The sequence below is a fragment of the Delphinus delphis genome, chromosome 1 (assembly GCF_949987515.2).
Source record: "Delphinus delphis chromosome 1, mDelDel1.2, whole genome shotgun sequence".
Taxonomy (NCBI): Eukaryota; Metazoa; Chordata; class Mammalia; order Artiodactyla; family Delphinidae; genus Delphinus; species Delphinus delphis.
This window is the reverse complement of record NC_082683.1, coordinates 4,357,604-4,371,905: the sequence shown is the minus strand read 5'-3', so window position 1 is coordinate 4,371,905 and position 14,302 is coordinate 4,357,604. Positions and strand designations below refer to the sequence as shown.

The window sequence follows — 14,302 nt, the reverse complement described above, 5'->3', positions numbered from 1 at the left end:
AGGATAAACATACTGCGCTTCGGACCACTTCCTCATCCAGGCGGGCGCGAGGCCCCTGCTCGCTCGCCTGGGCTGCCGCCACGGAGATGCTAACCCCCCAGCCGGAGATGCTAACCCCCAGCCCCGCTCCTCTCTGGGGCCTCGCAGGCCCACAGGGGCAGCGCCTAGGTTTGATGGGGGAGCCGTCTGGCCTCGTCAAGGCCCCTGCCGTGGCCAGAGGAGCCTCAGCTGCCCGCTGGGCCCTCTCCTGTCCCTCCTCCGTCCTCTGCGGGCCACCCCCCACTCGCTCTTCGCTGGCATTGGGTCCCCACGCTGGGGCTCCAGTGAGTCGGGTGGGGGGCGTGGGGGGAGGCTGCACAGGGCAGGGTTGGTGAACCTGGCCTTAAAGGATGGGGGGCTCCACCGTGTGGAAGGAAGGAAAGGGGAGCCAGGGTGGGCACCGTCCTTAGGCAGGCTCTGCACCGTCACCTCCCCACGTACCACCCCAGGCTGCTGGGGAGGAGTGGAGGGTCCGGCAGCCTCGGCCTCTCCCTCCCGAGTCCCCAGCGCTGTAGCCCCCGGCCTTGCGTCCCTCCTCTTCCCCACCTTCCACCACTGCCCCCCCCAGGAGGGGCCCTGGGCCACGAGGACCGGGGTGCCATCCCGCCCTCCATCCTGATGGCTCAGCAGGGTGGCTTCCAGCCGCCTCAGCCCCTTGGCTGACGCACGCGCGTCCCCCCGACCTCTGTCCACGGCCTGACCTCCTCCTGCCTTGGCCTTCGCAACCACGTGTCCCTGGGTCTCAGACCCCTTCCTCTGGGAACCTTGCCTGCTCCTCTTGGCCCCCAGATGCAGGCTCGCCCCGCTTCTCTCCCAGACCCTTGTTCCATCTCTCTCCATATTGCCACAGGGCCCCTGGGGGACATCTCCCTCCTGGATGCTGAAGTCCCGCCCCACACAGGCGAGCCCTTGACCTCTGTCCCCGCCGCCTGCCCAGCCTCCAGGCTCCAGCAGGGTGGCCAGATCCAAGAACACTCCTCTCCCTGGCGCCTCCTTGAGGGGGCCTCTGCTGAGTGTGCAGATGGCCACCCCATGGCCCCGAAACGCGGGGCTCTGACAGATCCCAACCTGCACCCTGCCCTCCTTGGGTGGTTGGGACCAGGCCCCGGGCCTCCTTGCTTTACTCTCCCATATGGGCTGCCTCTCTCCACAGGGTCTCAGCAGGCATTTCAAACATAACATTCCGAACTGAACCGTTGTCTCCCAGCCGCCTCCCCCCAAAACTCCCACTCCTCCTGGTGGATTCCCTCCCGGTGAGCCTGGGAACCGGGCTGGCCCCTCCCTCCCGCTCAGCCCCAAGCTGTATGCCCTCCCCCATTCCTGCTGCCCTCACCCTGACTCTGTGCTGCATCCCGGCAAGTTTTTCAGAACAGAATTGCGTTGGCTGCCTCTCCCGCCTGAACTGCTCAGCAGCTCAGCGGCTCCTCGCTGCCCTGGGCATGGGGTCCAGCCAGGCCGGCCACCTCTGTTCCTCAAATCCCAAACTCAGTCCCGCCTCAGGGCCTTTGCACTTGCTGTTCCTCTGCCTGGACACCTTCCCTCAGATGGTCGCGACAGCAGCTCCTTCCACCGTTTCTCAGATATTTCCTCCTTTGATGACCTTCCCTCCCCTCTCTGGATAAAGCCTTACTCCCCACGCCCACCCCATCACCCAGAGACTCTTTGCCGTTGCCTGGAAACCGGCCTGGAGTTGGTGGGAGAGAGAGCAAAAGGAACTGAGAGGGCTGGGGGCCGAGCTGGCCTCTTGTAGCGGGAGAGGAGGGGTAGGGACACACCCGAGGCCCCCCAGCTGCTAGAGGGCAGGCCCGGCCCAGGACAGCCTTCTGGCTGTCCGAGCCCTTTCCTCTACCGTCAGCTGAGGGAGAGTGGGGCCTGCGGGACACCCCAAATGGCCCTGAGACCAAGGATAGCCAAGGAGTCGGGACTGTCTTCATTTTGAAAAGGCTCCCACAGAGTACATGCAGGTGGACAGGGTGTCCCGGCAAGGTCTGCATTCTGGCCGTAGCCGGCTGTAGTGTGCGCCCGCCCGGGAGCCCAGGAGCTGCCTCGGGCCTGATTGGAGCGCTCTATGGCTACCCCCTCTGCCCTGCCCGCACCCCAGAGCTCAGGCCGCTGGGGAGACCAGTGCCGCAGCCAGGGTGGAGGGGCAGCAGTCCGGGCTCAGGGAGGAGAGCCTCTGGCCCCGGGCTCCAGTCTGCATGGAGAGCCCTTTGTGGAGGAGCCCATGACCTTCCCAGAGCTGGGACACTCTCATGGTGCCGGGCTGGTCTGTGAACCCTGGGGGCTGTCTGTGCCCTTTCCAGAAACATAGGGACCTGGGGGTCGGGGGGTCGGTGCAGGAGGGGCTGTAGGGGGTTAGGGGAAAGTCACCTGCTTGAATGAAGGGGAAGGGAGGGTAACCGAATTCCCAGGTCTGAGGGGCCGGTGGTTGTCAGTGGCCACATCTTCCCACTGGCCGGCTGCATGTCGATCCAGGCTATTGTTGCTAATTAAAGATGGCCTTTGATTCTTCACTGGGGTGTCCTGGGGCCCACCGATGTGGATAAAAATAGCCCCCCACCCCGTGCTCAAAGGGGGTGGGGCAGACTCCCTAGCCTCCAGCCCAGCCTCTGGGGCGCTCACTTGGGAACCACCGACACCACAGTTGTCTGCCTCTCAGCCCACGTGTGCCCGCGTCGGGGCTCAGCCCTCCCCACCCCTGCTGTCAGCACTTATCCTCCTGTCTATTTTTAGCTCCCATCCCCAGGGCCCGGCTGACACGGAAGGCAGCGTGGCTGTCGGAGTTCTTCTTGATGAATATTTTATGCTGGGGAGGGCCTACTGCACCGCGCCCGCCCGGCAGCTGCCGGCACTGCCAGGCTGCTTATTAGAGGAGGCAAGCGCGGGACGTGGAACCAGCCAGGCCCAGGCTCTGCCTCCTTCTAAACGCCTCCCTGTGGCTGTGCCCTCTGACCTCGGGGGTGGCAGACAGACCCACACCACCTTCCAGCTCTGGAGAGGTGGTACGGAGGGACGTGGGGGAACGCCCCGAGGTGGCTCGCTGGGACCCGGCCCCAGATTGGCCCCAGCACCTCCCAGCACCTCCCATGGGCGACTTTCCAGCCCGGGTGTGGGAAGCCTTTTCAGTCTCCAGAAGCGTGAGAACCCGATGGACAGACTGTGTTGAAGCCAGAGCAAGCCCGTCCTGGGCGCAAGGCCGGCCTCCGTTCTCTCTGGTTCACATGTGGGCGCTGCAGCCCCCGAGGCCCCAGGAGACTCGCGTGCGGGAGAGGTCGCGCCCTCGACAAGGGAGAAGGCTGGGCTCCATCGCAAGCACGCAGGCAATGTGGGTTTTGAGAGAGCACGTTCACAGCTGCTTCTGTGGGTCATTTGGAATAGGAATGCTTTCCCCAGCGAGCTGGGCGGCATGGCCACGGCACATGGAGGCAGCGGAGCAGGGTCTTTCCGAAGCCGGTTTGCTTGGCTCCCAGAAAACCCAAACCACAGAGCGGCCTGCGGCGCGGGGGTCTTGGCAGCTGCTTGTAGACCCTCGCCTCCCAGTCCACACGGACAGCTGGCGTGCAGAGGACAGGGGCCTGGACCCTGGGGCCTCTGTCGTCAGCCACTGAAGTGACAAGTCGGGATGAAAGCGGCGGCAGTGAGGAGATCGGGGAGGCAGCCGGCCTTCCCTCTCGCAGCCGGTGGAGCTCCGCCAAGAACACGGCAAAACGTGTGCTTCTGCACTTTCCCAGCTGTGAGTGCTTCCCCTGTGCATCACACCCGGACCTCAGGGAACCCTCGAGGGTCAGGCGCCACCAGGTTTCCTGAGCGCCCACTCCCTGGGGCCAGGTGCCCGCCGAGGCCATTCTCTGTCTACTGGGAGCCGGCAGGGTGGATGCCCCCGGTGCCCACAGCAGCGATGGTCCCAGGGGAGGCAGCTGAGCGTTCACGAGATGCCGACCCGCCTCCCTGGTGGGTGTCAGGGTGGGTTGTCCGAGCCCACAGACAGGCCACAGTGACAGTGATGGGCAGGGACTCGCCCAGAGTCCAGCGGCCGGCCCTGACGTGGAGTCGACCTGGAGCAGACCCTGAGCCCCTTGGCCACGGCAGCCCCTTCTGGTCTCTGAGCCTCCGTTTCCCCACTGGAGCCACCCCAGGCCGGCAGGTCCTCTGTGGTCTCGGCACCATCTCCGTGATCTAACCAGAGAGCTCCTCGCTGCTTTGCACCGAAGAGGAAGCACGGGGCCAAGGCTTCCGGCAGTGGGCAGCTCCTCGATCCTAGGACCCGAGCCTGGAGTGAAGGGGCAGCCATCACCTCCCTGCAACCATGGCCAGGCCTGCTCTCTACAGCCTGATACGGTGAAAGGAACATACATCCCACCCCCAGAGAAGGGAAGAGGGCCCTCACGTGGGGCTTGTTCTGGGCTGGGGGCCCCAGGTGGCCCTACGGCTTGGGGAGACACCTCTGTCCCAGACATTCGGTGTGCTGGAATGACTTCTACTTGCTCCCTGATTTAGGAAACTCAGACTGGAGCACAGCAGGACTGACTCGTCTGTTCCAGGAAGGGTCCGGGGAGCCGCGTCAGTGCCGGAGGCTGTGCCCTTGCTGCCCGTCCACGGGAGCGAGTCGGGGACTAGAATATGCGTGAAGCTTCTTGACCCCATGTCCTCTCTCTCCCCCTTGGCTTTGGATGCTTAGCAGGGAGTCTGCCTTGTCACGGGGAAATGCCAGAATCTTGAAGCTGCTCCTGTCCCCTGAATGGGTGGCATTTGGGAACTTGTAGTGGCCTGTGAGTCCCACCTGCCCCTGGAACCAGGGGTGTGGGTACCACAGGGGGTGTGGATGAGAGGGTGCGGCCCCCGCCGCCTGGCTCTCACCTCTGCTCTGCCATGAGCCCAGACTCTTCCTCTGGCCTTCTTAACCCGTCCAGTCTTCACGTCTCCTGAAGATGCCGTGGCCCTGACGGCTCTGGGCCGGCCTCTTTGTGGACAGTAGGGCTCTGGAGAACGCTCAACTCAAGTTCAACAGTCAGCTCTCCAGAAGAGGGCCCAGTGCACCGATGACACGCTTTTTCTCGTTAAAACCTTGGTAGGTTCTACCTCTGGAACATCAGCTTCTTGTTGCTTCAGTGCTGTGTCTCCAAATCCAGGTGACCCCAGCTGTTGTGATTGCTATAGAAGGTGAAGGCCCGAGGCCGGCTCTCAGGGGCACTGTTAGGCCTGACCCCAGATGGTGCCGGAAACACGGCTGCAGGAAGAGAGGCCTGTGGGCAGAGGGTGCAGCGGAAAGAGGAGAATCCCAGCTAGAGTCGGGACAGCCTTGATTCACTGTGGCCCCCCGGAAGGTGACTTCGAAGCTGGGGAGAGGACTGTGAAGGTCATTGGGCCCAGGCAAGGGCCACGGCCGCAGGACCTGAGAGGGTCTTTCAGGAGGGTGAGCTCATGCCTGGTGTATCCTGGGGTGGACCACAGGGCCGCCCCACCATGTGAGAACCGTGGCTTCTTGGCAGCCTCGTGCTTTCTCTGTGAGGTGGCGTGGAGTCCCCTGGCAAAGGCCTGCCAGGGACAGGGACACTTCTGAACCCCGTGCTCAAAGATGCAAGGAAGAAACAGACCCCGGAACCCCGCAGTGGGAGGAAGCACACAGAAGGATCTCCCCGCTCACGTGCAGACACAGAATGAGAGAACGGCATGCCGGCCCTGCCAGCAGGAGAGAAGATGCTTCATCGGGGGCGGGAGGGGGTTGTCCACCCCTAGGTGTGCCGGACGCCCCACCTTGTGCCTCTGTCACCAGCGCAGGCCCCTGCTGAGCCCCTGGGTGCTCTGAGCCTTCTGGAGCTGCTTGGGGACGGAGGTTGCCTGAACGTGTCCATCGAGCAGACTCTCTAACACACGTCACACTGATGTGGCCTTCTCGCTGCAGTCTCCGTTGGTTTGCTCGTTCACTCAGCAGACGCCTTCTGGGCCCCGCCGTGTCTCAGGCCCTGTGCTGGCCTCAGACAGACGGCAGGGAAGACGCCGACACGAGTGAGCACACTCAGGGCCAGAGGCTTGCAGTGAGGACGCTGCCCCTGGCCGGGGCCCAGCCCGTCGGAAGGGCTCAGAAAAAGGCGGTGAGGACATTATAGCTGTCGTCTGGTGGGGACAGCCGTGTCCACAGAGCTGGTACGGGGGCCAGTGCTGTGAGCAGGGCCTGTGTCCCCTCTCCCAGCGGAGACTGGTACCCATCGCTGCCCTTTCCCAGGCAGCGCCCGAGCTCCCTGCCTCTTCCGTAGCCTCCTCTTGGCCCTTCCGCAGGGGAATTTCGTGACCGCACACGAGGGCAGTGATTTCAGGGGCTGAGCTGGTGCTGTGGGGTGAGGGGAGCCCCTGGCAAGGGTGTCTACAACTCCCCATGGCGGTCCCATCATTGGAGGCTTGGGGCTGCGTGTGCTGGCGGCGGTGGCGGTGAGACCCAGCCTGCGGCCACTGGGAGCTAAACCCCCGGACGGCGGCTTCCCGGGTGCCCAGCCCAGCACCCCTGGGGTCGGGGTCTGCAGGTGGAGCTGCACTTGGGGGACACAGCTGCCTGCGGGGCTGGGGACTCCTGGACACCACCATGCATAGAGCCCCTCGCCATGCCACACCGAAGGGCCCCAGTAGTTGGAGGATGTCTTAATTGCCTTCATGATTGTCCCACAATCCCTCTCGTCTCCTGTTATGAAGACCGGAGAGGCTGTGCCGCATGGCTTCCTAATTAAGAAGGTCTGCCGTCCCTCAGGCTCACAGGAAGTTGTTATATCACCACTGGGAACCCTCTTCGCACCAGACGTTCGTTAATTACAAAAAGGACAAGCTCTTGATTTTACTGAGGGTGGAACTTAGTCACTCACCCTCCCTGCCAAGTTCCAAATGTGTGTTCTGGAAGCACAGAAAATGCAAAATGGAAAACATTTGGTTTGCACTGACGGGAGCCCGGAAGACAGCGTTGGCAGGAAGCGCGGTGGGAGGAGAGGGGGAGAGGGGGAGAAGATGCACATCGGAGGCCCGGGGGCCCAGAGCCAGCGGGGTGCCCGGAGCACAGAGGGGCCAGCCCTGGGACCCTCCCCTCACCCCCACGTCCCTGGGGCTGTGTGACGTTCCAAAGGCCCAGCTGCCTTAAGGTGACCCCCAGGGCCATTCGCCCTCCTCCCAGCGCAGTGGCTATGGGTCGGCAGACAGGAGCGCAGTTGGTCTCTAAGGCCATTCGTGATGACAGTAGTTCACGAGCGTGCACGTGCGCGCGCACACGCGCGGTGTGACTGCCATGCGCGGAGAGCAGCCCGCACTGGCACTGCAGGAAACCCTTTGCCACGTCACCTCCTTGAGAGCCCCATTTTACAGGTGGGAGGACCTGGCCCTGGGGAGGCGGGCAGCGTCTCTTGAGGCCACACAGCAGGTCCCTGTGACCCCCACAGGGGGACCCCATCCTCACCACCCCTCCGCTGTCCCTTCCACCAGGCAGGTAAACAGGGGTCACCACGCCTTGAGCGGCCTGTGGGCCCCTTTGCTGTCCCCTCTCCTTTTTCATACCCACAGGGGGCCACCTGGGGGGGTCGTGAGCCCTCCTCCCTGCCAGCAGCTTCAGGCACTTGAGGGAAAATGTGATTTCCCATGGAGGAGCTCTGTCCTTCTGCCCTTCTCCCCGTCACCTCCAGCCCCCATTAAAAACAGCAACAGCCAACAACTTATGTATTTATTTACTTTGCCGGATGGAGGGAGAGGGCTGCGAGGAGGTGAGGAGGCGGCGCGGGGCCGTGGGCGGGGCCGCGTGCCGGGAGCCATCTGTCTCGTTCTGTCAGCTCCGTGCCCAGCAGGGAAGTGGTGGACCCTCTTAGTCACTTGGCCAGGAGAGCTGTTTATCAGAGCTCGTGGCCCTGGGGAGGCTGAGTGTCCACCGGCCAGCAGGGCAGGGCGCCCACCTCCACAGAGAGCAGTGAGGCTGCTCTGCTCACCTCTGGCTGTTTCCCCCTAGGGTGGCGGCCAGGGCCTGTCTTCTTAAACGTGTGCCCTCGCTGGGCACCTTCCAGGGCAGGCCAGTGAGGGGGGCTGTCAGCATTCGGGGTAGCAGCACCGAATCCTCAGAGCCTGGAACGTGCAGCCCAGGCCGCCGTCCCCAGAGGCGAGAAGAGGGATGAGCCCTCGTCTGGCTCCTTCCCCCCCAGGCCTGGCAAATGGCTTGGCCACGCTCTCCAGCTGGCCAGCTGCCTGTACCTCCATCATCAGGCGGCGTGAGGTCTGTCCGAGGGCAGCTCCTGGCTGATGAGTTAGCTGCAGAATACTGAACGTCAGAGACTCAGGGCAGCAGCTCCGAGGCCCGGGGCTGGGCGCGGGCCCCTCCCTCCACTGAGCAGAGACTAGAATGTACCCTGTCTTGTACCTAAACCTTGGCCTCGGCCCCTCCTCAGGTCATGTTTGAGAGGAGAATTCATAGCCTTTGGTGCACCCGTTCTGGACGCGTGGTGGCCCGTTGGCTGCTGAGGGGGCGAGTAGCTGCAGTCATCTAGGGGGACCCCGTAGAGGGCTGGGCTCGTCACAGCTGCACATCGGGGCCTGGTGGGACAAGGGGAAGCAGACGAGGCGCCCACTCTGTGTGGGCACGACCCGGAAGTGGACACCCTGCCCGCTGCCCCAGAACCGGCCCTGATGAGGACCCAGCGTGGTCCTCCCCTGGCTTCTAGATGCTCTGCTACCCCCAGACATTCACCCCTCACTCCCAGAGCTTATGACCTAGAGAGGGCATTCCTCGTGAGTGTGTGGAGAGCATGGGGGTCGTGGCCCCAAATGTGATGGAAGGGCCGGCATTTTTGTTCGTGTGTGTGGAGATGCGGAGGACGCTCGGGCAGCTGCATGTGGCCCGCTGGCATTCACAGGACCTGGCAGAAGGGGAAGGCGCAGCGCCCGTCTGCTCTTCGCCTCTAGTGCCCAGGCAGCTCCTCGGGGAGGCGCCTGGCTCCAAGGCTGGGACAGGAACGCACCCCTGCCCCGGCTTGTCCCCTCCCGGATGGAGAAGAGCCAGGGGGGCTGGGCCGCTGCAGGCCCAGGGGGCTCCAGGCTCATTCTGGAGGGTCGCCAGGGTGACACGGGAGGGCCACTGCGTGCCCTGCTGCCCACCGACAGGCCCGCCCCGAGAGCCCGTCAGCACAGGCTGGTCTGGAGGGCAGCAGCAGCTCAAACCGAGGCTCTGCCACTTAGCGGCTGTCGCTGGCTCAGCCTCAGCCTCTGCCCCGCGTCCTCATTGGTGGGAGGGGAGGGTGACAGCTCTGGACCCCTCCTGGGTTGTTACACAGACTCTCGTGGGCTGGGTGGTGCCCGCACGCCTTCCCAGGAACCCTCCCCAGGACCTGGCCCTCGAGACCACCTCGCTCTGCTCTCCTTTGTCTTTGGTCCCTGCCATTGTCACGTTCCTAGTACTGCGTCGGCTTGCTCTTTTCCCGTGTGTGGTCAGCTAGCGGGTCAGCTCCCCAGGGCAGGGTCCCGCAGGGGGTGGTCTGTGTGCTCGCGGGGAGTGCACGCATCCAGGCCCGGGCGCCGCGGCAGGACAAGTGCATGGTTTAATTCAGTGCGCATCACCCCGGCGCCGGTGCCCCTCCCTCATGTGCCCGGATTTGGGTGGGGCACCGCCCCGCTGAACCTTCCCTTTGACTTTCTGTAAACTAGGATGGCACTTGTACCTCTGGGGTGCTTTTCAGATATAATTACACGCCGTACAGTTCCCCTGCTTAAAATGTACAATCTGGGCTTCCCTGGTGGCGCAGTGGTTAAGAATCCGCCTGCCAATGCAGGGGACACGGGTTCGAGCCCTGGTCCGGGAAGATCCCACATGCCGCAGAGCAACTAAGCCTCAAGAGCTGTAACTACTGAGGCCCACGTGCCTAGAGCCTGTGCTCCGCAACAAGAGAAGCCAGCGCAATGCGAAGTCTGCGCACCTCAACAAAGAGTAGCCCCGCTCGCCACAGCTAGAGAAAGCCCGCGCACAGCAGCAAGACCCAATGCAGCCACTAATTAATTGATTATTTTTTTAAAAAAAGGAGGGACTTCCCTGGTGGCGCAGTGGTTAAGAATCCGCCTGCCAATGTAGGGGACACGGGTCCGAGCCCTGGTCTGGGAAGATCCCACATGACGCGGAGCAACTAGGCCCGTGCGCCACAAATACTGAGCCTGCGCTCTAGAGCCCGTGAGCCACAACTGCTGAACCCCACAAGCCACAACTACTGAAGGCTGCACTCCTAGAGCCCATACTCCACAACAAGAGAAGCTGCTGCAATGAGAAGCCCACGCGCCGCAACGAGGAGTGGCCCCCCCCTCGCCACAACTAGAGAAAGCCCGCACGCAGCAATGAAGACCCAACGTGGCCAAAAATGAATACACAAATAAATTATTTAAAAAGAAAAAGCAAGAAAGAAATGCTTGCATTTCTTTAAAAGAAAAACCAAAAGACACAGCACACCGCCAGTCTTCATCCCTCCCCCAACCCCTGGCCACCACTAATCTGTGTTCTCTGTCGAGTTGCCTGTTCTGGACGTTTGTGTAACTGGGGTCACACGTGAGGTGGGCCTTTGTGCCCGGCTTCTTTCTCCCGGGGCTGTCGGCCAGCTCCGAGGGCGTGCCACAAGCTGACCTCAGGAGAGGGTGGGCCGTGCTCCCCATTCGGCCACCCCCAAGGTGGGAGTAAGGTTCCTTAGGAAAAGGGGTCCCTGGCTAAGTCATTGCGGGACAGCCCTGATTAAACACCATTAAACAGGTTTATTTGACTCCAAGATTTTGACCTGTGTGCATCCTTAGCTGGGAGAGGCTAATCAGCGTTCAGGTTTCCAGACCCGTTTGGCCACAAATCATCAAGAAGGCTTCATCTCCCTTTTGGAGCTGGGAGACAGAGACCCGGGATGCAGGAGGCCACAGAGCCCGCACTCCTGCTGCAAGTTTGCAGGCAGTGGTGTCAACGCAAACTGAACGGTGGTGTGCGTCCTTGAGGGAAAGAACCCAAGTGCGCAGTGTGGGCGGCCCCAAGGGGTCAATGGCTAGGTGCCCACAGAGGGTGGGCTGCTCCCCGGGCATCTCCCGGGCCCAGCAGCCCTTCCTCAGTCCCAGTGCCAGCACCCCCCACCCAGGCCCTGGCCTCACGTGGGCCATCCTTGCCTGACAGATGGGACGCCAGCTCCTGAGCTCACGCCAGCAGCTCCACGGGGCCGTTTGCCACCCTCCCTGGGTCCCCTCCCTGCTCCCTGGAGCCCCAGGAGCACCTGGCTGATGACCTTGGCACTTAGGAACCCAGTTCTCACCCGAATCCCACATCTGCTGGTTTCCAAGACCACTGATGGGCTGGAGAAACAGGAAGCCCGTCTCGCGAGGCAGGCCGTGGCTCCAGGGGGCTCTGCAGAGGGCCTGGTAGCCGCCCCCTCTTGGTCCTGCTGCCTTACCCAGGCCAAGCTCACACTCTCTTGCTTCTGAGAAATCGTTTTCTTTCAAATAAGCCCTTGCCTTCTTTCCCCTGCCCCCGAGATGGCAACTCCACCAGCTAGAAGGAGGGCCTGCCCCAGAGCCCCAGCAGAGAGGGGCGGGTTTCTAGAGCTGGCAGGAAGCTTGGGACGTGGTCCAGACCCCCCACTGCCCTCCTCCAGCTCTCCTCTCAGCCAGCCCCACCGGGCCCCGACTCCCCGGTTCCCAGCTCTGGGACCCCATAGGCACTGATGGGGTCGTCTGCGAGGCAGGCAGGAAGCCCGGCTACACCCCTCCTCCCACTAAGGAAGGGCTGTGCCTTCGGGCTGCAGGTGGATGGGAGCCACAGGTCTCCTCAGCCATGCCAAGCAAATTCCATATAGGGGAGGGGGAGGAAAAAGCCCGCACTGTTCTAGCCTGGTGGCCTTGACCTTGCATTCTTGGCCGCTTTGGCTGTCCCCCGTTTGGAACAGGGATGGAGATGGGGAGGAGCCAGGGTCCTGCTACCCAAAGTGCTCTGCGGGCAGCAGCATCGCATCACCTGGACCCGTGTTAGAAACGGGTCTCAGGACTTCCCTGGTGGCGCAGTGATTAAGAATCCGCCTGCCAGTGCAGGGGACACAGGTTCGAGCCCTGGTCCGGGAAGATCCCACATGCCGCAGAGCAACTAAGCCCGTGCGCCACAACTACGGAGGCTGCGCTCTAGAGCCTGCAAGCCACAACTACTGAGCCCATGTGCCACAACTGCTGAAGCCCGCGTGCCTAGAGCCCATGCTCCGCAACGAGAAGCCAACGCGATGAGAAGCCTGCGCACCGCAACAAAGAGAAGCCCCCGCTCGCCGCAACTAGAGAAAGCCTGCGCGCAACGAAGACCCAATGCAGCCAAAAATAAATAAATAAATGTATGAAAAAGAAACAGGTCTCAGCCTCTGACCCCCAGACCCACCAGGTCAGAATCCACATTTACAAGATCCTCAAGTGATTCGTGCGTACGTGAACATTTGAGAGGCCCCGAGCTAGCACATTCTGCCTGGATGTGTGCAGAAACCTTGGGCTGGGCCCAGCAGGATGTGGACTTGTGTTCGTGGGGTACCTTGGGCAGCAGGGGCTGGAGGACTCGGGGGTCTTGCCCGCTTAGAACTGCCTGCTGAAACTGAGATAGAACAGTTTATCTCCCTGTGCTGTTTCAAGTCAAATTGAGTAGCCTCAAATTTTATTTTTAAAAAGTCAGCCAGAGGTGAAACCAGAGCAGGCCTCCAATAAAGTGTCTTGGAAAAGCCACCATTTTCCATGTTTGCCCCGAGACTCTTCAGACAGGAACCGGAACCACTATAAGGACCACGATCCTGGTGCTTCAGATACCCGAACTTTCTACTGGCTCTGAGCCGCAAGGTTTGACAGTTTACACCTGGTGACATTTAGAGAACAATTGCTGAGAAGGCTGAAGGGGAGGAAGTATTCGGTATGACCTGACATTCCATCCTCAGGCTGATCGTTCTCTCTTTTGCCAATATACCATTTGTCTGTAAAACCCTTGGGCCAAAAATAGCTGCTAGGGCTTGGTGTCATTGTGGATGAAGGGCAACTGCCCCATTTCTTTGGCTTTCAGACACCTTCAAAGTGTCGCAAGGCAGTGTCGTCCCAGAGGAATTCGCACAGCTCTTTAAGCCCGAATCGCTGGCCCTGGGGGGCGGGAGATGGGGCCTTGGGAAGTGACCCCCTGATGCTGCCGCAGTGGATCTCTCTGGCCAGGGCCACACCACTTAGCAGCCAGGCCAGGCCACTCTCAAGAGTGAGAGGGGGCACCGTTCGCCATCCTGCTGGGTCGGCAGGCACAAGCCGGGACTGCCCTGGGCAAGACCCAGCCCTTGGCCAAGTCCCCTGGTCACTCGGGGACCTGGCTTCTTAGGTTGCTCAGAGGAAGGAAGCAGCAGAGAAGAGGTGAAGAGGACACCAGGTGCCACTTCCTAGGCGTCTGTGCTGGCCAGGACTCGCTGCCCACAGTGTGGTCGCTCACTCCTGGTAAAGTGGCCTTCTCAAGGTCACCCAGCCAGCACGGTGCTTGGCCCCACTTCCCTTTGGGGCAGAGACGGACAGCAGCTGGCGCTCCCTGGGAGTGGCGCAAACGTGGGGGATCCCCCTCTTCCTTGCCCTGGCTCGGCTCTGCTTTAGGCCTCCCCTCCCGCGTTTCATCATCAACTGCATTTTCAGCTGAAGTTCATTACCAAAATGGCGCTGGGCTCAGGATTTGGCCTACTGTGGAAGGTGACACGGGGAGGGATGCTCGCTGTGGGCTGTCAGGAAGATGGGGCCTGGGCCGGCTTCTCTGTGCCCTCGGGGAGGGCCGGGGCGGGGCAGGGCCCAGGCTCCGCTGCAGTCACAGGTTCTCTAACCTGCCTGCTTCTCTGTGTGTGGTCCGCAGCCCGAGACTGAGGACGAGAAGAAGCGCTTTGAGGAAGGCAAAGGGCGGTACCTGCAGATGAAGGCAAAACGACAGGGTCAAGCGGAGCCTCAGCCCTAGACGCCCCCTCCTACCGCTGGGGCCTGGAGCAGCCCCCAGCGTCTCATCATTTAGAAGTTACCCCTTGGCCAAAACCCCAGTTCACGTTGACAGCTGGTGTTGTGTGAAGTATTCGTCTCGCAGTGTTAACCTGTGTTCACCTCTCCTGGAAACCTATACACCAAAGCTTTATTTATATCATCCCCGTGTAAGTGCTCCGCAGTATTGTCCCGACGCCCCAGGGCGTTCCCTGGAAGCCCTGGGGGATGCTGGGGCGCGCGCTGTACGGTATGGAAAGCCCAGCATCGCTAATAAAGCTGCTGTTTG

The 14,302-nt window shown here is 61.9% G+C and overlaps 1 protein-coding gene across 1 annotated transcript in view; it reads left to right on the top strand.

Annotated features, from left to right (window-relative positions):
• Positions 1-14,302, top strand: part of ACOT7 (acyl-CoA thioesterase 7) — a 90,346-nt gene extending 76,044 nt beyond the window's left edge. Inside the window, exon 9 of the mRNA XM_060027737.1 lies at positions 13,898-14,302. Coding sequence (XP_059883720.1) covers positions 13,898-13,996 — 99 coding nt within the window. The 3' untranslated portion in view covers positions 13,997-14,302. The remainder of the gene's footprint in view (positions 1-13,897) is intronic.